This window comes from Camellia sinensis, chromosome 3 (assembly GCF_055761805.1).
Source record: "Camellia sinensis isolate YWXY chromosome 3, ASM5576180v1, whole genome shotgun sequence".
In the NCBI taxonomy this organism is placed as follows: Eukaryota; Viridiplantae; Streptophyta; class Magnoliopsida; order Ericales; family Theaceae; genus Camellia; species Camellia sinensis.
This window is the reverse complement of record NC_138963.1, coordinates 148,567,644-148,593,522: the sequence shown is the minus strand read 5'-3', so window position 1 is coordinate 148,593,522 and position 25,879 is coordinate 148,567,644. Positions and strand designations below refer to the sequence as shown.

Here is a 25,879-nt window from a genome sequence, read left to right as displayed (position 1 = left end):
TATAAGACTTTGTATTTTCAATTTGTTTAAATATTATGTTTGTGTTTTCAATTGAAAAAGAGTTTAAATATTCTGTTGAAAAAAAGTTTTCAGCTTGAATATATTTTTTGAATTGAAAAAAATAAACGTATTATTTATCTATATTTTTTGGTTTTTAAATCTAACTCTAAAAATAATAAATAGAAAATATGATATATGCTGATTGGTTTTTGTTTTCAAAAACATATATAGATGTAACAATACAGAGACATACAATCTCTACTACTGCTCTGTTCATGGTTTTGGTAGTTTGAATTGTTATTATATTTTAAGAACCACATATTGTAATACTTTATGTGGGTAAATCATGCTGTGATTGTAATATGTAGATGAGGCATGCAGTGATCGTGATATTCTAAAGTTTTAAACTTTCTTTCTTTAGATAAGACATACAGTGATTATAATATTTTTTTAAGTCATTGACTGTAATACTTTCTTTCTTTCTTTTTTTTATTTTTTTATTTTTTATTTTTTTAAGGAAGTGCACAAGTTGAATTACGTTGAAAATTTATAAAATTTTAAACCGTCAAACTGATTCGCATCCATCCGCCAAACCGCCAATCTGCTCAATCCACATCCGCCGGATTGGCGGACGGATGCAAATTGATTTTTTTTAATCTGCCAATCTGACGAACGGATGGCGGATTAGAGGTTTCGTGGCCGCAATCGACCCGCGCCCACCCCTAATTCATTATACTAACCGCAATGCTCTATATACTTTTTAAAAAGAAGAAAAAAAAGAAAGTGTAGAGAAAAGTATTTAGGGTCCGTTTGGGAAGAACTAAAGTGAGCTTTTTGATTATTTTAGTCATAAAAGACAAAATAGGCTATTTTAGCCACAAAAAACAAAACATCACATCTAACCCATAATCATTACGCTATTCTCTCACAAAAAAAGTCAAAAAGCCAAAAAGCCCTTCCCAAACCAAACTTTTTAGCTAAGGCTAAAATAGTCAAAAAAATCAAAAAGTCAAAAAATCAACCCACTTCCCAAACGGAGGCTTAGAATTCTAAATATAATTCATACCGCGTCACATTGAACTACATGCCATATACACTTCATTTTCTTGGCATACTGTAAACATTCTAAACCAAACAACCACATGCATTTCAATACAGTAATTTATATTTTATTTATTTTTTCAATCACTAGTGCTTTTCTTTTCAAAATCTCTGCTAAAATTATGATGTAAACAAAGTAAGGATTTTCTATTCCGAAAATATCCATGACAGTTTGAAAAACTATCATTGTGAAAAAATTATTCAAATTTTCAACTATTCATTTTCTCTATTTCTCAATCACATACATTTACACACACATTACATATGTATCAACTGTTAATATATATATATATATATATAAAGCGCGATTCTTGGTATGAACCATTTTGTTGAAACTTAATTTATTTCTAAATTACATTTCCTTCATAACGGTTGAATTGAAACACATAATCATTTGTAAATTGTAACTGTCAATTTGAAATTATAAATTTCAAACACTTATTTAGATGTGCACATCTTCTAATACTAGTAGGTGACACACGTGATATGTGTGCAATTCAAATAAGTACAGATAAAACAAAATACTTAATATATAATGTGTGCCACTCAAGTGGTAAAAATTTCTTCAATTAACTCAATTTTCTAAGGTTTGATTCTCACTCCCCCATCTAATTAATTATTTTTTTTTAATAAAAAAAATAGAAACATGGATACTTGATAGCATAAGAAGCCAAGGTTTGAAAACATCATAAAGTATATTCACTTTATATATAATTTAGATATAGGTATATTCATCGACAAATAAAAACTTTATTAACTTGAAATGATGAAATACATTGACATAAGGAGGATTAAGGAAAAAAACTTCATCGGTACGAAGCATATTTGGCACATACACAAAGCAAATTCCAAGTTTCTTCCAAAAACACCCCTCACCCCCAACACACAGACAGACACAAGCAACATCACACTTGGCAAGCTACCAACAAAAGCAAACACCCACAAACAAAAGCCAAGAAAAACTACCCCCAAACTACACCTTGTAATCCACACATTAAATCAGCAAACCCCAACCTTCTAGTATATATATGCCTTTTTATTATCTTCATAATGGCCTTAAGCATCTTCAAGGGGAGACAAACCATTGCTTTCTTGATCATGATCAACTTCAACCCTGTTAGCAAGCATGAACAAACATTAGTTCAGGTAATTAAGGATGCATTAATATAAGTCACATGAAAAAGAAAAAAAAAAAAGTGTTAACAAAGGTGAAATGGAATGATTATTTTATCATAATATCTATTATCACGTTTGGTTCAGTAAAAAAAAATTCATTGTTCATAGATATATCATTCACTATTCTATAAGGAGGTTAAAAAATAACTGTTCCATTCTATTCTAACTTTAAACCAAACATAGAAGAAAACAGGTCAATACCTGGGGGGATAAATGCATTTTGAAGAAGCCCATCCAATCAGCTTTCTCTCATTGTTGTAAACCACTAATTTATCTTGAAATGCAATGTCTGTGAATGGAAAGTGTTATACAGCTGTGCCATGGGCAGAGAAGATTTTCATAAAATGTGACACAAATGTAACACAAATGGTGTTCCACATATTTATCTTGTATTTGAGTTTTAATATGTCAAATCATTAGTAGTATAAAAGAAAAAGGGATTATTTTATGTTTGGTATCTATTCTTGTTCCTAGAAACAGTAAATAAATAAAGGGAAAACTACAAAATAAATAAATAAATAAGATTTGGATCTTATAACAAAATAAATTTTAAGTTTTTAATTTTGTTGATTTAAATCTTTTGATTTGTTTTCAATCTAAATTATTTGTCTATTTTTGTTAAAATACAATTGATGGAGAAATTATATTTTAATCATTAAATTCAAAGGAAATTGATATTTTCCATACACCTACATTGAATATAATGTCCAAAATATCATTTTTCTATCAATTTTACTTAATGAAAATAGACAAATGATTTAAATTGAAAACAAATTAAAATATTAAGGTTTAAATTGACGAAATTAAAAATTGAAGGTTCATTTTGATATAAGGCTCAAACCTTGGAGTTTGTTTTTTGTAATTTCTCCATAAATAAATTATTGGAAACACAAATAATTTATTAATATAAGATTAAAAAAAAATAAACATTGAGTTTTTAACTTCATCAATTTGAACTCTAATATTTTGATTTATTTTCAATTTAAACCATTTGCATATTTTCGTTAATTAAAACTGATAAAAAAAAATAATGTTAATCATTAAATTCAATGTAAGTATAAAATATCTAAAACACCAATTTTCATTAGTTTAATGACTAAAATATCTATTTTTTCATCGATTAAAACTTAATGAAAATAGACAAATGATTCAGATTGAAAACAAATCAAAAATTCAGTATTTAAATTGATAAAATTAAAATCTTAGAGTTTATTTTGTTATAAGGGTAAAACTATGTGATTTTATTTGTAATTTTCCCTTTTTATTTTTGTACAAAAATAAATTTAAAACAAATGTAAACAAGTTTTTAGTACTTCCCAAACAATGAGTTGAAAAAAAATAAAAATAAAGAACCAAATAAGTTGTGTTTTCCAAAAAATATACACCAAACAGGGTGGATTTTATGAAGAAGGACTTTCATCATCATCATATATATATATATATATATATATATATTAAATTTTAGCAATTCTTACCCGCAATTATGTTCTGACCAGCTGACTCGGAGTCATACGAAATCCCAAAGCAGACATTCCCTGAAGGCTGAAAGCCAACAGCTATGAGCATATATCATTATTCATTACAAAATTTGCTTTCTCATTTAAACAAATCAGCAATACTACGAGCACAAAAAGAAGAAGAAGAAAACAAAAAAAAAAAAAGAAGAGTATATTGAAATTACTGACATCACATTTTATTAGCATCTGTTATTGCGAAATTTTGTTCTCAACTACCACGTGTCGATATTTTGTGAGATGTCAGATAATTTTGGTGCGAGCGGTAATTTTTTCCTAACACAAATTACAAGACAAAGAAGTTAAGGTTGGAAGAGTTGCTCACTGAGATGATAAGGTAAGATTGAGGTGGCAATTGGAATTGCACAAAATTCCTGGCATTTGTGAAGTTCAGTGCCATGCTCTTGAAGTATTTCTTCACTTCATCAATAGATTCGATCCGCTTACTCCATCCCCAACATTTTTCAAGAAAAGCATCCTCAACCAGCACCAGGGGTGTTCTGTCTAGATTCCTTTGTACCTGAAAACATGAAACACTAGTTACCTTTTGTGTTCGCAGAACAACCCTACTTGTACATCAAAAACAAAAAAAAATATAGGAAAATGCATAGAAAAATCAATGTGCAGCATGAATTTGGACAACACATTGATTTTTCTATTCACGCAACATTTTTTTTTGGGTTCAAATAGACTAGGGTATGAAATGAAGACATAATAATATTCTTTGTAAAAATCTCACATTTTTAAGAGCAGCTTTGTAAGCTTGGCTAGTTAAGACGACATAGGTAGCCCCACTGTCAAAAACTACGTCAAGTTTCTTCACAGAAGTAGGCTTGTTATCAAAAAGGAGATCTGCCCTCCCCGGCGAGTAGTGGTTGTTATCCCTGAAATAAAATCAGAACAAAGAGTCCGCGAGCAACAAGAAATGACTCATGAGAGGAATAGTTATGCCCATGTGATAATACAAGATTGAAAAAAAATAAAATAAAGTAAAATAAAATTTTGGACTATACTTTGATAGGGTAACCATTGGTGTCCACTCAATACTTGAAGAAGAAGAAGGGTCAAGATAGTCTCCAAAGAAAAGGTATCCTTGTTGATCTTTTTCGGAGTTGAAACAATGGCCAATTTTGTTTAGCATCAGACCCTTTTCACGTAGCTGCCGCACAATGCTCAATTTACCGTTGGCAAGGCCAAGGACTCCATCTCCGAAAAGCTTTTTATTTGGATCAGTTTCTGGAGGGTGATATGTTCCACACCTGAGAGGAGGATCAAGAAACATGCTCTTGTGATTATTTGCAATTCAAAAACTCAACTACCACTTTTCAAGAGGTATAATAAAATTTCACAAAATTTCCAAGCAAAACTAATACTACAAAGTCAAACTCAATCTCTCCCATGCCTTTTGAGAACAAAAACTACAATTTGAAGAAAATGGTATGATCCAAACCACCTAGGGGGCAAACACATACCAGGAAATTGTCCTCAAGTTCTTTTTTTTTTTCCTAATATCAGAATTGATTTCAATTCAATGTCCAAAGTATAGCACAACTTTTTACTAGAGCGGTGCTAATACTATTTGATCCAAAAATTGGACTGATTGGTTGGTGCCATGGGCCACTTAGACCGGTCCAACCAATTACAACACGACACATCTATCTATCGTGTTCAGTACAACTTTTGAACCAAATATCATTCTAGGAAAAGTAACCCACCCAAAGATGAGGGAGGATCTAAGGATAGAGCCATTGGTGAAGCGGGTATGGAAGTAGTCTCTGACGAGGGTGCCAGTAGAAGAACTACCATCGCCATATTCAATCCGGTAGGGACATGGATTATCATTAGATAATAATCTGCATGGGTCATCTCGAGGATGTTTAGCATAATTACAGAGAGGGTCGTCACATGATATAACTACCCTGGACAGCTTGTATGGATCATGGTGAGATTGGCCCTGCACACACACACACACACACACACAAACACAAACACACATGCACAAATATAAGAGAGAGTATATTTATATATGTGCGGAAATTAATTTTAGAACTTGTTTGGAATGTGAAAATCTACCTTTCGAGATTTTAGAGTTGGTGGTGGATATGCGTCACATATGACCCAAGTGAGTTCACTGCCAGTATCAATATCAACAACGTAGGACTTGCGTGACTTTCCTATTCCCAGGTTTGTATAATAGTACCTGCATATATAATGAAAGAAGACTGACACTGAATATCTGATTAACTGGCAGAGGAAGAAATTTTATTTTTACTTCATTCCAGGGATTTTATTGAAAAATAATTACAAATTAATGATAAACTTTATCAATGTTAATAATTAAAATTATGAAAATATCATAAACTTTTCCACACACATGTAATAATTTTGGCAAATACCACCTGCAAGTAATTTCCCCCTTCTATTATCAAGAGCAGTGTCAACACTAGATCAACAATTTCAAGATAAAAGCAAAAGCAAAATAAAGGGGAACATTAGAGAACATCTCTCCAGGTTCACTTTTGGATTTCAATTTCACCCTTGAGTTAGTTGACTGTTGACCATCTCCTATTTTATTCCAAATTTGAGTAAAAATTGATTTGTTATGAGTTACTCCAATCCTTTTATCAAATTTTGATCAAAATCTTTCAAAAAAATTACTTTCTCATCCCAAATTTCACTTTTCATCAATTTTGGTGAAAAAAACTCAACTCCAATTCTGTATCTTTTAACAATTTCATCAAATTTAGGTAGAAAAAGGTTTGTTGGAAATCTGATAAAAGATTTGGTTCATCCTTGATTTGATGAAAAATTTGCTATTCCCTTGATTTGATACAAGTTTGATGAAAGAATTGGACCTCATTTTGACCAAAATTTTCATCAAATTTAAATTCAATGAACGATTTGGTGAAGGATTGGAGATGTCCTAGGGCAGGAAAACCAAAACAAAGTCAGAACTACATCACACAAACATATGGACAACATGCACCCAAATAGTTTGCCATTAGATTGTATTAGTGACTACACTTGCCCACTATATTGCGATCGTTGACCATGGGTTACTGAACTGTTGGGACAAAATCACATACAAGCCAAGCCACACCTCTACCAGAGCTATCGAAGATCGCAAAAACGCCATTGCCACTCACGCCACTCTCAACCCTGCAACAAGACCCATCACTACCGCCACAAGCCCCACCCCATTACCACCGCCCCTCTAGAACACCATGCATGCCTAGTGCAACTTATGACCCAAAAATAAACAAATATCATAGAGAAATGAGATTGGGGCATTTCGTCGAACACTGTGTGTGCGTTAAACGACATTGAAGCCTTTCAGCGTCAGAGGAAGAGGGTTAGATAGGTAATACAGGCTCCGTTTTGTTTGCCGTTAAACTACATCGCCCTAAAATCACATAGCCTCAATTTGGTTAGATAGGTAATACAGGCTCCGTTTCGTTTGCCGTTCGTTTCTTTATCGGATTATGTTGAATGAGATTATGAATATAATAAAATTGAGTGGTAAAATTAATAATGTGATAATATTAAATTAGAGATGGAAGATAAAGTGAGGAATAACGTGGTGTTATTAGTTATTTGGGATTATATTTCTGAAATTACGTAAAAAATAGATTTTATTGGATTGGATTTTATTAAGCAAAACAGACATTCTACTTCAATTCAAGGGGATTGGATTAGCAATCTCACCCCTTTCTAATCTTATACCCCTAAGTAGGATTGGTAGTCTCTTAGCATGTGGCACAAACAAATATGGGTTTAATGTGATTCACGAGATTATTAATTTAATCCCACCACCTAAGAGGCCAAACAAATATGCCCGAAAGAAAGTGAAACAAACAAAAATAAATAAATTTTTATATGTTTATTTAGATAAAAAGTTTTAAAAAGTAATGAAAATTTTCTATACAACTCAAATTAGATCGACAAGTTAATAATTTCTTGCAAAATATACAAAAAATAATTTATTTATTTTCCTATAAATCTTGACAAATTTTATTTTATTTGTTCATTTTTTTACAAAATTTTTCATCTATTCAAATGCATAGAAAAATAAATATTTTTTCATTTTATTTTCTATCTCCCGTTTTTACCCAAAAAAAAAAAAAAAAAAACCATCCGTTTCGTTTTAAAAAAACGGAGCCATAGAAAATCGCAGTAGAGGACGATGCGAACCGTTGACGACGTGACGGAAAGAACTAGCGCCGCCGCCATCAACCCTCCCGTTCGCAGTATGTCCATCGAATGATTGTTGAAAGAAGGATTTTTGGAATAGAAAAAAAAACCTCATTCTTATAATAAAATAAAATAAAATTTTAATTTTATTAATTTAAAAATAATATTATATCTACTTAAAATCTTAATAACAATCCTATTCAAAACATCCAAATATATTATTATTTTTTTCACGACAATCACATGTAATCATTTCTATTTTTAATAAGATTATTAATATGTGAAAAATTATTCTAATTTAAATCTTAATTTTTTAATTTGTTTTTAATCTAAATTATTTCTATATTTTCGTTAATTAAAACCAATGAAAAAAATAGTATTTTAATCATTAAACTCAATGTAAATATACATAAAATGTTTAAAAGATTCAATTTCATTGAATTTAATGACAAAAATATTTTTTTCGTCGATTTTACAAAATAAAAATTGACAAATAACTCAGATTAAAAATAAATCAAAAGTTCAGAATTTAAATTAATAAAATTAAAAATTCTAGACTTATTTTGTTACAAGAGTCCAACTCTTTTTTTTTTCCTTTTTTTTTGTGTGGTAATTTTTCTTAAAAAAATTAAAAAAATACGGAGTTAAAAATATAAAATACTAGTTTTGGTTAGCTCTCTTAGGGACGTTTCTGTCATTTCAAAAATTTATAATTTGTGCAATTATTATAAATCTAATGAAAATTTATATAATTTACCCAAAATAAAAATAATAATAAAAAAAATGAAGTTGGAAGATGATTACCAATCAAGCCACGCAAAAAAAACATGTGAAAAATTATTTAAAATTTAAGTTTTCATTTTCTACGGACCACGAAATAAATTTGATAGTCCAACAACCTCTCTTGAATAATAATAATAATAATAATAATAATAAATCTGGACTAGTATGGTGATCTTTCTATTATCACCCAACTTTCTCAAAATTATGTCTCTCGGTTGAATGAGAAAGACGACATCAACTTTTAAAAATTTAGTCAGATAATAAGGGTTCATTTTGATGTTTAAACCCTCAAAAATATTGGGCTACTACTGGAAAGAGAAATAATGCGCTCTACTCGCAGTGGTGTTACATGCATTAATTAATGTATATATTAGTGTATCAATTAGCGTTATGCAAATATTACTGATTCCAGCTATTATATAAATTATAAATACTTAATGGTGTGTATGGTTGAGGGTTTGAGGAGAGATTTGAAAAGGAAAATGGAAAAGGTAAGTGAAATGTGAATAAAACATACATATATTTCACCTAATTTCACACACCTTTTCCCTTTCCTTTTCCAAATCCCTCTTCAAATCTCTCAACCAAACACAGTGTAAAATTTTTAAAATTATATCATATCATCTCTTAATATATTAATTAGTACATTAATTAATACATATAATATTATTCCTCCACCTGCAGTAATAAAACTACATTTTCACATATTCTGTGTGTGTGGGTGTGTATGAGAGAGTGGGAGAGAGAGAGAGAGAGAGAAAACATACCCCTCCTGAATACTTCCTTTAACGGGGAAGAGTGTAGAGGAGCCAAAAGGGTTGGGAGATATTGCTGGAGTCTTCTTCTTGTGCAGAGGTGGAGTACTAGTAGTAGTAGTAATAGCATCTGAAGAGCAGTACTGAAAAGTTGAAGAAAGAATTACCAAAACAAACAATTTTGAGCCTTTCATTACTACTTTATTATTAGCACTAAACAAGAATGATGCCTAACCAAGGTGTGTAAATTTGCTTGTCTATGTACTCTATATATACTAGTATTTGGGTCGGGGGGGTGTTGGGAGAATGACTTGTGGCGGTTTCTGATTTGTTGATTTTAGTTTTTAGCTTTTAGAATATTTGCTAATTAAAATTAAATATTGGAAAAAAAATTTTTAATGAAAATTAGGTGACCACTTGCGATATTTCCACGGGTTGAACTACCGTACATGAAAGAAGTTTCACGTATGATACCAAAAAGTGGTTTTCTAATAAAAAAAAGGGTATGCCACCGGTGATGTGATGCGACTTTATAATAATAATAATAAAAATAATAATAATAATAATATTATTTTTTGGTACTAACAGGTGATATAAAAAATTTATTTGGTGTTCAAGGGCTATAGTTACGTGATGTTCTAAATATATTGTAATTAGTAAAGGATATGAGATTTATAATTTTATATTAGATGATTGAAAAATAACAGGAATATAGTGGTTTGTGATTAATAAGGAGTAAGGTTACGTGGCGCTCCTGAACTAAAAAATAAATTTTTAATAATATGACATTTATATATATGCTTCACATTAAATTATTTATATAAAAAAAATTAGATTAATCTTTTTTAAAATTTAAAAAATATATTAAGTACCATAAAATTTAACATAATTATATTGAATTTCTTTAAAATTTATTAATTTAAACAAAATTTAGCTATTTTCCTAATCAATGTATTTGGTTTGACTTTTTTGGATTAAGTTTTTTGAAAACTAAGTTTTTTGATTTTTGTATTTTTTTGTTTTTAGTGAATATTTTTAAAATTTTAAATATTTTTTTTTACTTTTTTATATGCACTTTACTTAAATGTATCTAAAAAATAAAAAAATTGTGAAAAAATATTTTAAAAAATTAATAAATACATAAAAATACAAAAAATGTACTGAATTCTCTTCTTCTTTTTTTTAATTTATATTTTTGGTATTTAGTGAATTTTTAAAAGGTTTTTTTCATAAATTTTTTACTTTTTAGGTATATTTATGTTAGGTATTTCTAAAAAGTAAAAAAAAATTCTTAAAACATTAAAAAAATTCAGTAAAAACAAAAAAAATACAAAAAGCAGGAAAGTAGAATTTTTTAAAAAGTATTTTTAAAAAAATGGAACCAAACAAAGTATAGTATTTTTTTAGTTACATGAATAAAATAATGATACTATTTATTTAATATTAGAATATATACAGTACATTCGTATTATTCTTATGTTTATAGGAAAATTTTATAATACACAATCTTTTTCTGATATGTACTATATGTATAGTTATGGATTTTGTGATCTTTGATTATAACTCGTTTATTACTCAATCAAATATGACTTACTACTCAATAAGACATCACTTAATTGGACTTGACTTACTATTTTATTAAATCTCACATACTACTCAATTAGATTCTATTTACTATTTTATCAGATTTACCATTGTCCCAAAAAAGTTGAAAAACACTCATTGAGCTTTCACTTAGTACTTAATAAGTTTTCACTTACTGTTTCACTAGACTCCACTTATTACTCAATTTTGGTTTCATTTACTACTTAATGAGCTTTCACTTGCTATTTCACTATACTCCACTTACTACTCAACGAGCTTCTACTTACTATTTCGCTAGACTTTACTTACTATTCAATGATTTTCCATTTACTATTTCATTACACTTTACTTACTATTCAATTTTAGCTTCACTTATTATTTAATGAGTTTCCACTTACTATTTCAATAGACTCCATTATCTACTTAGTTTTGGTTTCACTTACTATTCAATGAGTTTCCACTTACTATTTCATTACAGTTCATTTACTACTTAATGAGACTCTACTTACTACTAAATTAAACCCTACTTACTACTTAATGAGACTTCACTTACTACTGTTGATACTCCACTTACTACTCGTTAATTGTTTACTTACTACTCCATCAAACTTGACGTACTATCCAATTAAACACTATTTATTAGTCAATGAGACTTATCTTACTACACAATCAAACTCCACTTCACTACTACTTAAAAAGATACCACTCAATTGGATTTGATTTACTATTCATTAAATCTCACTTACTACTCATTTAAATCTCATTTAATTGTATCATATTAAACCTCACTTACTATTCATTGAGAGACTCCACTTACTACTCAATTAAATATATGGCTTACTACTCAATAAGACACTACTTAATTGCATTTGACTTACTATTTAATTAAATCCCATTTACTACTCAATGAAACTCTACTTGCTATTTTATTAGGTTTTGCGTACTACTCAATTAAACTCTATTTATTACTCAATAAGACTTGATCTGCTATTCAATTAAACATTACTTATTAGACTTTACTTACTTCTCAATTAGAACAAATAATAAGTATTATGTTTAAGAGTGATAAGTATTGTCAATTTGTCATAATAAGTGATAAGTACTATCATAATTGATAGTAAGCCAAAGCACCTTATGCATTGTCGATGTCCTTTTGTATGAACCCAATATTCTAATAGCCACATGCTTGTTCTACCATACAAGATGTTATTACTCAATGAGATATTTCAATTTTCACTTACTACTTTATTAGACTTTAGTTATTATTTATTGAGTTTTCACTTACTACTCAATCAAACTATGGTGGTGTTTGTTTTGGCTTTTTTTAGCCAACTTATGGCTTCTGGCTTTTGAAAAGCTGTTTTGGACTGTTTGATTAAACTTATTTCAAACAGCTTCTGATTCTAACAACTTATTTTAAGTCAAAAAAGCTGATTCTGAGAAGCTGCTCACCCCTTGCTTCTGATTATCAGCTTCTGCTTACGATTATACTTTTAATTTTTTTAATTTTTTATTTTTTTAAAAATAGAAAAAGACCCAAATGGACTATAGAATATTATTATTATTTTTTATGAGAAATATAAACAAGTAGTGAATAATAAAAAATAAAAATTAATTGAAAAAGCTACTTCATAGCTTATTTAACAAACACTACTCGGCAACTTAAATCTATAATCCAACAGCTACATCAAACAGATTAACAGCTTCTGATTAAAGTCATAATCTATAATCTGTTAAGCTATAATCTAAAATCTATTTTAACAGCTACACCAAACGGGGCCTATACTTACTACTTAATTGAATATGACTTACTAATCAATAAGACACTACTTCAATATACTTAAGTTAAAAGTCAATAAAATTATACTTAAATAGAAAACAACAAATATAAATGTTAGCAAATAGGCCCTTAAATAGTAATTACTATTTTGAGGTGCTGTAGGTTAAAAAAAAAAAAAAAAAAAAAACTATTTTCAATTAATTTTTTTAAAATTAAGTTTAAGTAACTTATAATTTAAAAATATTCTATTAACATTTTTTTTCTATTTTTATTTATTTTTAATATTATATTGAAAATTAATTTTTCACAATAATGACTATTTAAAAAAATTAGTAAATTTTAAAAAAATTTAATAAATTAATATTTACATATCATATTCTACTTTTTACAAATCATAACAAGTCAAAATATAGAGAGAAAATAGTTAAATATGTAATGTCATTAGTTTTATATATTTAAAATTAATTTAAAATATAAAAGAGGATACAATATTCAAGAATTGAAGGTGACCTGAACAGGTGATATTTTAAATAGTAAATTTATTCATAACAAATAGTAAGTATATTTGTAGTAAATGTTTTTTTTTTTTTTAAATTTTAAAGTTAACCATAACTACTTTACTTTTTAGAAAACCACATCACTTTTTCTTCTTAATTTTACTTTTGATTCATCCAATGACTACTATTTATCTTATCTAAATCCGTGAGTCCATATTTTTTTAAGAAAATGATTTAGAGCCCTAAAATTTTCCCCCCTAATCCCCCTAATTTCTATTTTGGGCAACTTTTTCCTTTTTTTTTATTTTTTATTTTTTTACTTGATATGGACATTAAGAGGATTAGAGGGGAAAACTTTAGGGAGATGTAACAAGATCCATTTTTTTATATATTATATATAAAAACCACTTTCATGTATGGTAAAATTTTCCTCTTTCCACACCTATTATATATTATAGTACTCGAACCTTTTGAAGAAATTCTAGTACATTGTGGAAAGAAAATTTACTTTTGTATTTAATAAGTTTCCAGATTTTCGTGCATAGAATAAATAAAATTTTAATCTAGATTACTTTAGTAATGATAGTTTTGAAATTGTGAGCTATAGAAACAAATTTCAGGATAAATTCTACTCACTTTGTGAAGTTTGAAAAAAATACAATTTCATAAATTTTTATTATATAATTACACTAATTTCTATTTGAGTGTATCTAAAACGACTGAAACTAATGCAATGGTGGGTACATATGGAAATAAATAAAAATAAATATATATTTATTCATTTGAGTATATCTAAAATGATTGAAACTAATACAGATGGTGGGTAGGCATTGAAATAAATAAAGATAAATATATATTTTAGTTAAAAATATAGACAATATTATTTTTCATTCATACAATTAATGAGTTATTAATAAAAATGATCTAATTATTATGTGAATTAAAACTTCAAGGAAGACTTGTGTAATCATGTCAAAAGTATAGGACTAATTATATTTTTTTTTTCTTTCTAAATCTTAGGTTAAGTGAGTGTGGGTGTTGATTTCCAACTACACAACCAAACAGGAAACTCAGTTGGAGAGCATCGGCAGAATAGGCTAAACCCAAACAACCTGTTATAAAAAGATAAGAATCTAGCGGTGGTTCGTCCACCCCGGAGCATTCCAACGATCAAGTTAGTAATTAAATATCTCTCTGTACGGGGAGCAAATATTCCGGCAAGCTCGTATTCCTTTCTTCCGAGCTCCGTCGATGTCTGTTCACCTGCGAGCAAGTAATGGTGAGCTACCCGGCGGTGTGTGGCTGGAAAAACCCTCCGACGGTCAAGTTAGCACACACCTTAGGATGGATAGAGAGAAGGGAGGGAGTGTTTGAGTGTAAGAAGTCCTTACAGATATGTTCGTGTGTCGCGTATGGGGGCGCAGACATGCCTATATACCTTCTGAGCCCCTTACCCACTCCCAGTCATCTCCTGACACGTGGCTCTGCTATCCCATCTGTCAGCGTAGACCTTGCTGAACATCACCTAATCTCAACTGCCTAACTTCACAGCTGGAGCTCGGCAGCCGAGCTGCTCTACCACGGCCATGCCATGCTTCATACCCATGTGCCTAACCGGACAAACACATGGAGGACCGGGCTAGGCGGCATCCCGACAAAGCCTAGCCCGGGCACGTCCTTTGGTCGGCCTTCCTGCCGGTCAATCAACTACCTCGGCTGACTACGCCTTTCCGGGCACCGGTCACTCGGTCTGTCTGGCTTCGACCATCCTCGGACCGAGCATCCTGGTCCGACCGGTCACTTCCTGGCCGAGCAGTTTCTGTACGGTCCGGGGTGGCACACAGTCCAAATTCTGCTCGGCCCAAGTTCTGGCAGCCCCTTTCCGGGCGGATAGTTGATCAGCTCGGCCCCATGCACCGTTGGGCCCTCAACCTGCTCGGCCGTTACCTCGGCCCAACTCCAGATCATAAATTACCCTCTCAATTGCCCCTTAATTCTGTCCGCGAAAGCGTGACTGAGATTACTCACTTCGACCGAGATGACGTTTCCCCGGTTCCCAAGATGCCAAAGCTTCACCGAGCTAATCTGCAATCCTTCCCCGGTCATGTTCCTCGGCTTACAGCCTTTTCGTCGAAAGTAGCTCGGTTGGCTCTTCGTCTCTTCAACCCGTCGCTTCAGTCCTGACGTAGCCATAAATGGTGACACGTGGCGAGCTCCTATTGGTCATCGAGAAGCCAACCCACCGTTTTTGTCAGATTTTGAATTTGGGCGGACTCCTTCCTGCCTATACATACAAGGCCTTCCCAAACTCACTTTCCTCTTACTGCCATTTTGCTATTCGACTCTAGAGCTCCTGTGCCTTCATCCAGACTTTGCCTCCATTCTTGGTGCTTGAAGGAGCAGCTTCTGCCTTTCAGAGGTGAGACCTTTAACCCATCTATAGTTACTGTTTTCTTCCATATTGTATACGTTAGGACACAAAAACGTAGCTCTTAGGGCATAGGCCATAGAAAATGTCCTCAAACCTCCCATTGTTCTTGGGTGTTCTTCGTCTTCTTGAAGAACACTGAAGAACTGGGGCGAACCGGGCTCTTAGTCTTCTTTTGATTTAAAAAGCCAATCAAACCGGGCAAATAACAAGTTTGTCGCAATCCTAGCAAAAACCGAGATCATGAAGGGACTTGGTCGCTCAACCGGGCTAACATCTGGTCTGCTTGGGCGGCCGGGTTCCTTAATTAGATTAGACAACCGAGGTGGTTTGGCACTCTAAATGACCGAGCTAATGTCCAGCTCCTTTTGCGCGACCGCGCTCGCACTTACACTTGCCATCCTTTTCCTGCAGAGTCCAAGGGGACCACTGTCGTTCCTGAGTCACTCAGAACCGAGCAGCGACCAATTACCTCAGTGCCAAACCCTTAGACCGGGCTATACCAAGCCGGCCAGAAATGGGGAAATTCCGCTTCCTAGTGGATACTCCGGCTGCGCTGGCTGCGTTCAGGGAGGAGTACGGCGTCCCGGCCGATGTCCACCTGGAGCTCGCAGAAGTGGAGACCACACCTTGGGGTAGGGAGGAGTGCCCCTTCACCGTGCTGTCCATCGTCGAAGGGGGCCTTCGTTTCCCACTCAATCCACTGATAACCGAGTTCTTGCGCCGAACCGGGCTGGCACCCACCCAAGTGTCCACCAACACTTACCGGATAATAAACGGCGTGCACGAGCTAAACAACCGGTTGGGTATAAGCCTAGGTTTAGCCGAGATCCTACGCCAATACACTCTGGGCCACACCGGCGACGGTCTCGCCTATTACCTCAAGATTAGACCAGGCAGAGAGAAAATCGTAACCGGCACACTAGACAAGGATCTTCACGACGATGATTTCTTCTGGGTGTCTGGCAACTACGAGACAGCCGAGGTACCGGGCTGGATGATTAGCAAAAATTTTGGGAGCACATGTAAGCTGCGTAAATTATCCCGGTCTATACACTTTCTCGATTTTTCTGTAGTTTAATCATTCTCTTGTTTCTTTTGCAGCCATCCAAGCCTTGCAAGCTAACTACAATTTCCCCAACGTTGAGGCAATCAGGACCGCGCTTCGCTACCGCGACCGAGATTGTAACCAATTCCTCGGCTACAGTCCCACATATAGATACTCCGCTCCCCGCCGGAGTAAAGTGACTGACTTCCTCCGAGCTCCAACACCTCCACCGGATCCTACTCTGCCAGACGTTCCCCTCATTCGCCTGACCGAGGAACAAGAAATGGCCAAGCGTAGCAGAATCAAGAACCTGCTCACCGCCACATCCGCCGAGGTGCCGAGCGTCGTAACTCGGTCTCCAGCCACCGGTCAATCCAGTGGTGCAGTGGTTGCCCTTGCCTCTCAATCCGCCGGGCAATCCAGCCGAGAACCATCTGCGCGGCGCGCCGGAAAAAGAGCTCGGGTAGACCCATCCGCTGAATTAGCCGCCGAGCTAACTACTGAGCATCCAACTGACGCCCCCGCCCCAGTACCGGCCTGGCGCCCCCACTTGAAGCACCGGGGTCAAGATATCCCGGCAACGGCTTCGATCAAGGCTGACAAAGAGCATCTGCTCGCCTTCGATCTGTCCAAAGCCCTGTTGCTACCGAGCGACGTGGTCGGCAGCGACCACGTCCCTGACACTCGGTTGGTCAAGTCGTCAGTGAAGTCTATGGCCAGGGTAAGTTGATGTTCCTTTAAAAATTTCATAAGTGTTTGCTCGGTTCCCTTTCTGCTCGGTCCCCTTGCTGATCTACTTTGCTTCTTTGTGCAGGCCATTCAAAAACAACACTTGGTTTTGGAGCGCATCCACCGGCTTAGGCAGAAAGCCAACGACACAGCCAGCCAGGTTGAAAGCCTTCAAGCCGAGCTTGGCCGGGCTAAGTCTTCGCTTGAAATGGCCAACTCCGACAATAACAGGCTGCTCGGCCAACTGGATGCGGCCGAGAAAAAACGAGATGAGCTCCAAGCCGAGGTGGACATTCTGAAGAAGTCGAAGAAGAAAGCGTGCCGGGCTGCAAACACCGCTGGCTTCAACGAGGCCGAGGAGAGCTACAAGAAGCAGGTCTTTGCAACGCAAGACATCTACTTCAAAGCAGGCTGGAAGTCTGCCTGCGAACACCTCGGCCAAGGCTCCGGCACCGACGTATTTGCCAACCCTCCTCCAGCTTCGCTACCGGTCTACCTTGTGCCTTACGCGAACGACGTATTCAGCGCTCTGCAAGCGGAGGCCGAGGAGGGACTTGAAGATGGAGAGGATGACACAGATTCGGAGGCAGAGGAGGCCGAGGTGCCAGAGCAGCCCGGCAGTGCTGAGCCCGGTGCCCAAGAAGTCAGCCCTACCATCAACCTTGATGCCGGCGAGGACGAGTTCACCAATCTCTCCCCCCTAGTTTAGTTTTCTTTTTCCTTGTTTTTGCGTTTTTGCTTCCAACTCTTTTGATGTAACCGGGCTCTGTCCCCACCTTTTGTAATGGATTTCTTATCAATGAAAAATTCTAATTTTTTCAAGTGTTTGCACACCTCGGTATAACTCATAGTTTGAACACTTTGTCGACCGGAATACATAACACGGTCGAAGCACTTCGGCAGAACAAGACAAATTCATGAACCGAAATAACCACCTCGGCTGTAACAAAGTCGAACAAATCAACACTTCCAACCGGAATACATCATCGCGGTTGGGAATCCTAAGTTGGACAAGATCCCAACTCTTCCAACCGGAGTACATCATCTCGGTTGGAAATCCAAAGTTGGACAAGACACCAACTCTTCCAACCGGAGTTCATCATCTCGGTTGGGAATCCAGAGTTGGACAAGACACCAACTCTTCCAACCGGAGTACATCATCTCGGTTGGGAATCCTAAGTTGGACAAGACACCAACTCTTCCAACCGGAGTACATCATCTCGGTTGGGGATCCAAAGTTGGACAAGACACCAACTCTTCCAACCGGAGTACATCATGGAGAGCTCCAACTTTGAACGGTCTGGGGTGCACTGTCTTGTTATACTTCTTGGAGAGCTCCTGTTGGTAGGCGGCCACATGGATGAGGGCTTTCTCCCGGCGCTCTTCCGCTAGGTCCAGCTCCAAGGCAATAGCCTCGGCATTTAGCTCGGGCTCAAAACTCTCGGTTCTGGGGGTGGGCATTTCAACTTCCAAGGGTATGACCGCCTCCATGCCGTAAGCCAAAGCAAATGGAGTTTCCCCAGTTGAACGTCGCGGGGTTGTTCGGTATGCCCAAAGGACACTGGGCAATTCCTCAGCCCATTTTCCCTTGGCCTTTTCCAGCCATTTCTTCAACCCATCCAGTATAGTCTTGTTCGATGCTTCGGCTTAACCATTGGACTGCGGGTAGGCCGGGGTGGAGTTGTAGAATTCTATCTTCAGATCTTCACAAAATCCTCTGAATAGGCGACCGTCAAACTGGGTGCCGTTGTCAGAGATCAAAATCTTGGGGACGCCAAACCGCGTGACCACGTTCTGCCAGACAAATCGCTTCACGTCTTTCTCTTTGATGGTTGCCAAGGGCTCAGCTTCAACCCACTTTGTGAAGTAATCTGTGGCCGCGATGAAGAATTTTCGGTTGCCCGGTGCTGTTGGCAGTGGTCCCACTATATCTAGCCCCCACATGGCGAAAGGCCAAGGACTGGTGAGGGGAAGAAGTTTCCTGGCAGGCTGGTGGATCTGATGGGCGAATTTCTGGCATTTTTCGCACTTGCGGACATATTTTTGTGCGTCGGCCTGCATGCACGGCCACCAGTATCCCTGCGATATAGCGCGGTAGGCCAAGGACCTGCCTCCTATGTGGCTGCCACAAATGCCTTCATGAATTTCATACAAGAAGGCCTCCACACTATTCGGGTGCACGCACTTTAAATAAGGACCAGTGAAGGACTTCTTATATAACGCGCCAGATGAAGAGAGCCAAAACCGCTCTGACTTCACCCTGATTTTGTGTGCTTCTTTCTTGTCAGTTGGAAGAGTCCGGTCTCTGAGGAACAAAATCAAGGGGTCCATCCAAGAGGGACCAAGCGCGGCGCAGAGTACATCTGTCTGCCCGGCGGGTTCAATGCTTGGCCGCGGAAGAAAGTCAATCAAAAGAGGGTTTGGAAAAGTATTATCCACCATAGAAGCGAGACCGGCCAGTTCATCAGCTCGGCTGTTGTCTTCCCGGCCAATTTGTTGGACTCTAATTGCCTCAAACTACTTGATATGCTCCCTGACCAGAGCTTGGTACTTCGCCATCCTTTCATCCTTTGCTTCATAAATCCCAGAAACTTGGTTAACCACAAGCTGGGAATCACTGTACACCAGGAGCTCGGCAGCCTTCATTTGAATTGCGCTCCTGAGCCCGGCGAGAAGTGCCTCGTACTCAGCCTCGTTGTTAGACGCCGGGAAGCCAAGCGTTATAGAATGTTCAATGGTTAGGCCATCCGGGGATATAAGAACAATACCTAGGCCGGCACCATGGCGGTTGGACGCTCCATCAACGAAAAGCTTCCACATGTCCCCCACAAAAAGCTTCCAGCAGTCAGATGGATCCTGAGAATTGCGAAGGGCAATGGCATCACAACTGCGCGGCTGTGCGGTGTCAAGTTCGGTGTTGACCGGTTCAAATTCAGTGCCCCTTGGTGATTCGACACCGGACTCAGCAAGTTGTTCTGTAATGCTTAAGTCCGTAGGCGAATCATCAGGTTGCGGTGTGAAGCCGGCCGCAGGTTCTGAGCTATGTGGAACCATGCCCAAGTCCGTAGGCGAATCATCAAGTTCTGAGCGGTGTGGTTCAATTTCGTCCCCCCTCGGTGATGCGGTACCGGACAGAGTGGATGAGTTGGTGATACACAACTGCGTCATCGCATCACCGGGTGGTATGACCGTGCAAACTGAGGGAACTTTGATGGTGCGCGCTAACTCCGCGGCGCTACCTAATTCAACTGGTTGTTCCTCGGTTGGCATTGCGTGCATCTCATCATCTGCCTCGGCAATGTCGACCGGGCAAACCGGATGAGTGCCAGGTGAGAACTCGGCGACAAAATCTGCCAAGGTTTGGGCTTTGACGGCGGTGCGCGGCTGGAACTTTACATCAAACTGTCCCAACTCGACCGCCCACTTTAGAATTCGGCCTGAAAAGTCCGCGCGTTCAAACAAAGCCTTGAGGGGAAACTCGGTCAAAACGATGATGGTATGGGCGTGAAAATAGTGCGCCAATTTTCTTGAAGCCATCATCAAGGCCAGGGCAAGCTTCTCCAACGGCAAGTACCTTGATTCTGCCGGTAACAAAGTTTTGCTGACATAAAAAATTGGGAGGTGCTTGATTCCTTCAGCCCGGACTAACACCGCGCTTACTGCGTGCTGGGAGACGGCAAGGTAAAGGTAGAGTTCCTCACCCGGCTCTGGTGTAACCAACAGCGGCGGAGAAGACAAATAATCCTTGAGCTCGGCCAAAGCTCGGTCACACTCTTCATCCCATGAGAACTTTGACTTCAATGCTTGAAAGAAAGGGCGGCAGCGATCTGATGACCGGTTTATAAATCGATTAAGTGCGGCGGCCATCCTGGCCAGATGCTGCACGTCCTTAGCCGAGCTGGGCTGCTTCAACTCTTGCACGGCTCTGATCTGAGTAGGGTTTGCTTCGATGCCTCGGTTCGTGACTAAGAATCCCAAAAATTTTCCGGATCCCACGCCAAAGGCACATTTTGAGGCGTTCAAGCGCAGCTTGTGCTTCTTCAGAATGGCAAACATCTCGGCTAAGTCGGACAAATGGTTCGCCTCATGTCCGCTCTTTACCACCATATCATCGATGTAAGCCTCCATTGTCCGGCCGAGCAAAGGAGCAAACATTTTGGTCACCATCCTCTGAAAGGTTGCCCCGGCGTTTTTCAAACCAAAGGGCATAACTCGATAGCAGAAGAGTCCCCTTGGAGTTGTGAAAGAGGTGATTTCTCGGTCAGGCCCATGCATGGCGATCTGGTGATAGCCGCGGTACGCATCCAAGAAACTGAGCCTGTTGTGTCCAGCCGTCAAGTCCACTAGCTGGTCGATGCGCGGCAAAGGGAAGCTGTCTTTGGGACAAGCTCGGTTGACTGTCTTGTAGTCGACACAAACTCGCCACTTCCCATTCTTCTTAGGCACCACTACTGTGTTGGAAATCCACCGAGGATAGTGCACTTCCTGAATTGCTCGTGCGTCAAGCAGATTCTTTACCTCCTCAGCAACTACCTCGGCGTGATGCAACGCCGATCTCCTTGTTCGCTGGATGACTGGCTTTGCTCCAGGGAAGACATTGAGGTGATGGCAGATAAAACTTGGGTCGAGGCCAGGCATGTCGTAAGGCGACCATGCAAAGACTTCAATATTCGCCATCAAAAACTCAATCATCTCGGTCCTCTCTATGGCCGTTAGACCTGAACTGAGCAAGAAAAATTTGTCCGGCTGCTCGGTATCAATCTGCACTTCAACCAATTCTTCTACAGCCTTATCCTCGGCCTTGGTGCCTACATCATCCAAGACACCCTGGTCCTCCGGTCCCTCAATCATTTGAACGGATCCTTTGGCAGCCCGGCTTCCGTTGACCGCCACGAAGCACTGTTTGGACATGACCTGATCGCCCCAAATCTCCTCGATTGCCCCCATAGCCGAGGGGAATCTCATTACTTGGTGAAAAGTTGATGCCACAGCTTGCATGGCGTGTAGCCATCCCCTTTCAAGGATAAGGTTGTACGTCGAAGGCACTTGCAGCACCCAAAACTCAACTTGCTTGACCACGGATCCCGCTTTGACCGGCAGGATTATCTTTCCCAAAGGCCACTCCGGTTGCGAGTTGAATCCAACCAATGGCGAAGTAGCCGGAGCCAAGTCCGTCTCATGGAGTTTGAGTTGTTTGAACGCATCATAATACATGATCTCGACCGAGCTTCCCTGATCGATCAAGATCCGTCTAACATCAAATTCTTTGACGCGTAGTGTTACTACAAGAGCATCGTTGTACGGCGTCTGGATACGCTCTAAATCCCTTGAGGTGAAACTAATCACGTCTTTCTCTTCTGTCTTCCCCCTTTTGATGGCAGGCTGTACCGACAAAACTTCCCTCATATGCTCTGCCTTCTTGATCATGCCCCGGAGTTCGTAAACACGCTCCGGTTCCACGATGCCGTGGATGACATTAATAACTCCTTGTGGTGGTGCATCTCGGTCATTCTGTCCCCTCGGATCGACCGGAGCCTGATTCGGTTTCACGCCGCCATCAATGTAAAGGTCCAGATGTCTGGCCGCAACCAGTTCTTCCAAGTGTTGTCGCAAAGGCAAACAATCCTCAGTCCGGTGGCCTCTCTCCCGGTGGAACGTGCAACGATACCGCGGATTGTAGCCCTTTTGTCCATCGCCCAACTTAGCAGGAAACCGGACATACTCCTCGTCTCGGATTTCACTAAGTATGCGATAGATTGGAATCTTGAAGACCGTGGTTATGCCAGTCCTCGCCTTCATTCTTCTGTTTGCGTCCTCTACGTCATCCCGGGGGTAGTCATCCCGGTCATTCCGACGTCCTCTACCCCGGTTTTTACGATTGGAACCCCGGTCTGGTTCCTCTGCTCGGTCACTTGAGCGGCTGGACTCTTGCCCAACTGCGTGCACTTTGCCTACTGTCTTCTTGTCTGTTATGACCGGACTGGCTTTCATGGTAGAAGCCGACGCGTCATCCTCCACACGGATGTGCTCATTGATGCGCTGCATGAGCTGGCCCATGGAGGTCGGCTGGTGCATGGTAAGCGAGTCCCGCAGTCTATGTCCGACCGGGAGACCGCGCTTATACTGCGTGATTGCAAGGTTGACCGGGTAGTCTAAGATCTCGTAGAAGGTTTCCCAATACCTTGAATTGTACGCCTTCAGTGTGTCGCACGGTTCCATCTTGACACTTAACAAGTGATCGACTTCCTTTGGTGTTTTTGTGTTGGTTTTGAAGCGCATAACAAACGCTTCGGCCAACTGATGCCACCTTTGTATGCTCCCTTCCGGCAACCTCTCGAACCACTTTAAGCCCAGCTCGCCCAAACTTGACGGGAAGATTAGGCACATAAGTCCGTCATTCCGCCTATGTCCGGCCATAACCTGACGGAAGTGACTCACATGCATGTAAGGGTCGGTTTTTCCGTCATAGAGTGTGAACTTAGGTTGGTGGAAGCCTACCGGAAGTGGTGTTGTCTCAATTTCCAGGGAAAAAGGAGTGGCACTCAGCCTGGCCAAGTCCATATCTTCGAAGAGTGGAACTACTATGCGGGGTGGAGGTATTCCGACCTCCTCACTGGCGTGAACCCCATAGGATAACCGCTGGAAAGCAGGTATCCTCTGTGCTTCGCGCCGGCGGGCCCGCTCCTTTAAGACCGCCCGTAAATCCTCTGACTGAGCGGAGTATGAGTACCTCGACGTCGTCGCCGGACGTGAGGGTTTGTAGGTGCTGTCTTGCGCGCTAGACTTTTCTGCATGCACGTCGGAATCACCAACCTGGTAACTTCTGGTGATGGAAATGGACTGAGTACGTCGCTGACTCTGATCGCCTGACCGGCGGGATGGGGTGCGCTCACTGTGGTCTCCCACTCCAGCTACACCTTTCCCTTTGACATGCCGCTTAAGATCCTCCATCTCCGCCGCTATCCGCCTGATGACAGCGTCTTGGTCCCTTAACTTGTTTTCCAGTCGGCTGGCGTGCGAGTCTCTCCTCCGCCGGTGACCGTCTGGACTCCGTGAATGACCATGACTCCTTCCGCGCTTATCCCGCGCGTCTCCTGACTGTCCGCCAATGGGCGTTCCCAAGTCAGCCATTGGGTGGACAGCAGGAGGTCCCTCTCTCCTTCGGGTATACTCCGGGGTGGCTCCGTCGATGGCGGACAACGGAAACTCGTCGTTGTTTGCCATGGTCGGCGATCAGACGAACCTGGAAGACAAGGTTTTGTCTGTCAAGCTTCCCACAGACGGCGCCAATTGTACGGGGAGCAAATATTCCGGCAAGCCCGTATTCCTTTCTTCCGAGCTCCGTCGATGTCTGTTCACCTGCGAGCAAGTAATGGTGAGCTACCCGGCGGTGTGTGGCCGGAAAAACCCTCCGACGGTCAAGTTAGCACACACCTTAGGATGGATAGAGAGAAGGGAGGGAGTGTTTGAGTGTAAGAAGTCCTTACAGATATGTTCGTGTGTCGCGTATGGGGGCGCAGACATGCCTATATACCTTCTGAGCCCCTTACCCACTCCCAGTCATCTCCTGACACGTGGCTCTGCTATCCCATCTGTCAGCGTAGACCTTGCTGAACATCACCTAATCTCAACTGCCTGACTTCACAGCTGGAGCTCGGCAGCCGAGCTGCTCTACCACGGCCATGCCGTGCTTCATACCCATGCGCCTAACCGGACAAACACATGGAGGACCGGGCTAGGCGGCATCCCGGCAAAGCCTAGCCCGGGCACGTCCTTTGGTCGGCCTTCCTGCCGGTCAATCAACTACCTCGGCTGACCACGCCTTTCCGGGCGCCAGTCACTCGGTCTGTCTGGCTTCGACCATCCTCGGACCGAGCATCCTGGTCCAACCGGTCACTTCCTGGCCGAGCAGTTTCTGTACGGTCCGGGGTGGCACATAGTCCAAACTCTGCCCGGCCCAAGTTCTGGCAGCCCCTTTCTGGGCGGATAGTTGATCAGCTCGGCCCCATGCACCGTTGGGCCCTCAACCTGCTCGGCCGTTACCTCGGCCCAACTCCAGATCATAAATTACCCTCTCACTCTCAAAGATAGCAAATTGTGCTTAACTCACAAGAAATAACAGTATATCACACATAAAAACATACCTTAAACCCACGAGGCTATCTTGCTTTTATAACCAACACTAACCTGATCCTTACAGAAGCCTCACTTAAGTAGACTCAGGTTCAGTGTTTATCCTGGACTCCCTAAGAGCTTTATCCTTATCCAGACTGAGATCTTCCCCCGTTTTAGG

General features: G+C 39.2%; 1 protein-coding gene across 1 annotated transcript; it reads right to left on the bottom strand.

Moving 5' to 3' along the window:
* Positions 1–1,829: 1,829 nt before the first annotated feature.
* LOC114290276 (aspartic proteinase Asp1) lies at positions 1,830–9,777 on the bottom strand. Its single transcript, XM_028234150.2, has 9 exons — positions 9,533–9,777; positions 5,865–5,991; positions 5,507–5,745; positions 4,805–5,050; positions 4,531–4,675; positions 4,117–4,311; positions 3,753–3,819; positions 2,479–2,566; positions 1,830–2,215 (listed from the first exon to the last, which is right to left on the bottom strand). Exons 1-9 carry the CDS (start codon positions 9,712–9,714, stop codon positions 2,158–2,160), a joined length of 1,347 nt encoding a protein of 448 aa, XP_028089951.2. The 5' UTR covers positions 9,715–9,777; the 3' UTR covers positions 1,830–2,157.
* Between the last annotated feature and the right edge of the window lie 16,102 nt (positions 9,778–25,879).

What these genes read in the sequence shown, in the direction of transcription:
- LOC114290276 (XM_028234150.2), bottom strand. Translation starts at nt 9,714, where the DNA reads ATGAAAGGCTCAAAATTGTTTGTTTTGGTAATTCTTTCTTCAACTTTT. An exon ending in CAACTCTAAAATCTCGAAAG is followed by an intron (nt 5,746 to 5,864) that starts GTAGATTTTCAC and finishes GTGTGTGTGCAG; the next exon opens with GGCCAATCTCACCATGATCC. An exon ending in AAATGCATTTATCCCCCCAG is followed by an intron (nt 2,216 to 2,478) that starts GTATTGACCTGT and finishes GCTTGCTAACAG; the next exon opens with GGTTGAAGTTGATCATGATC.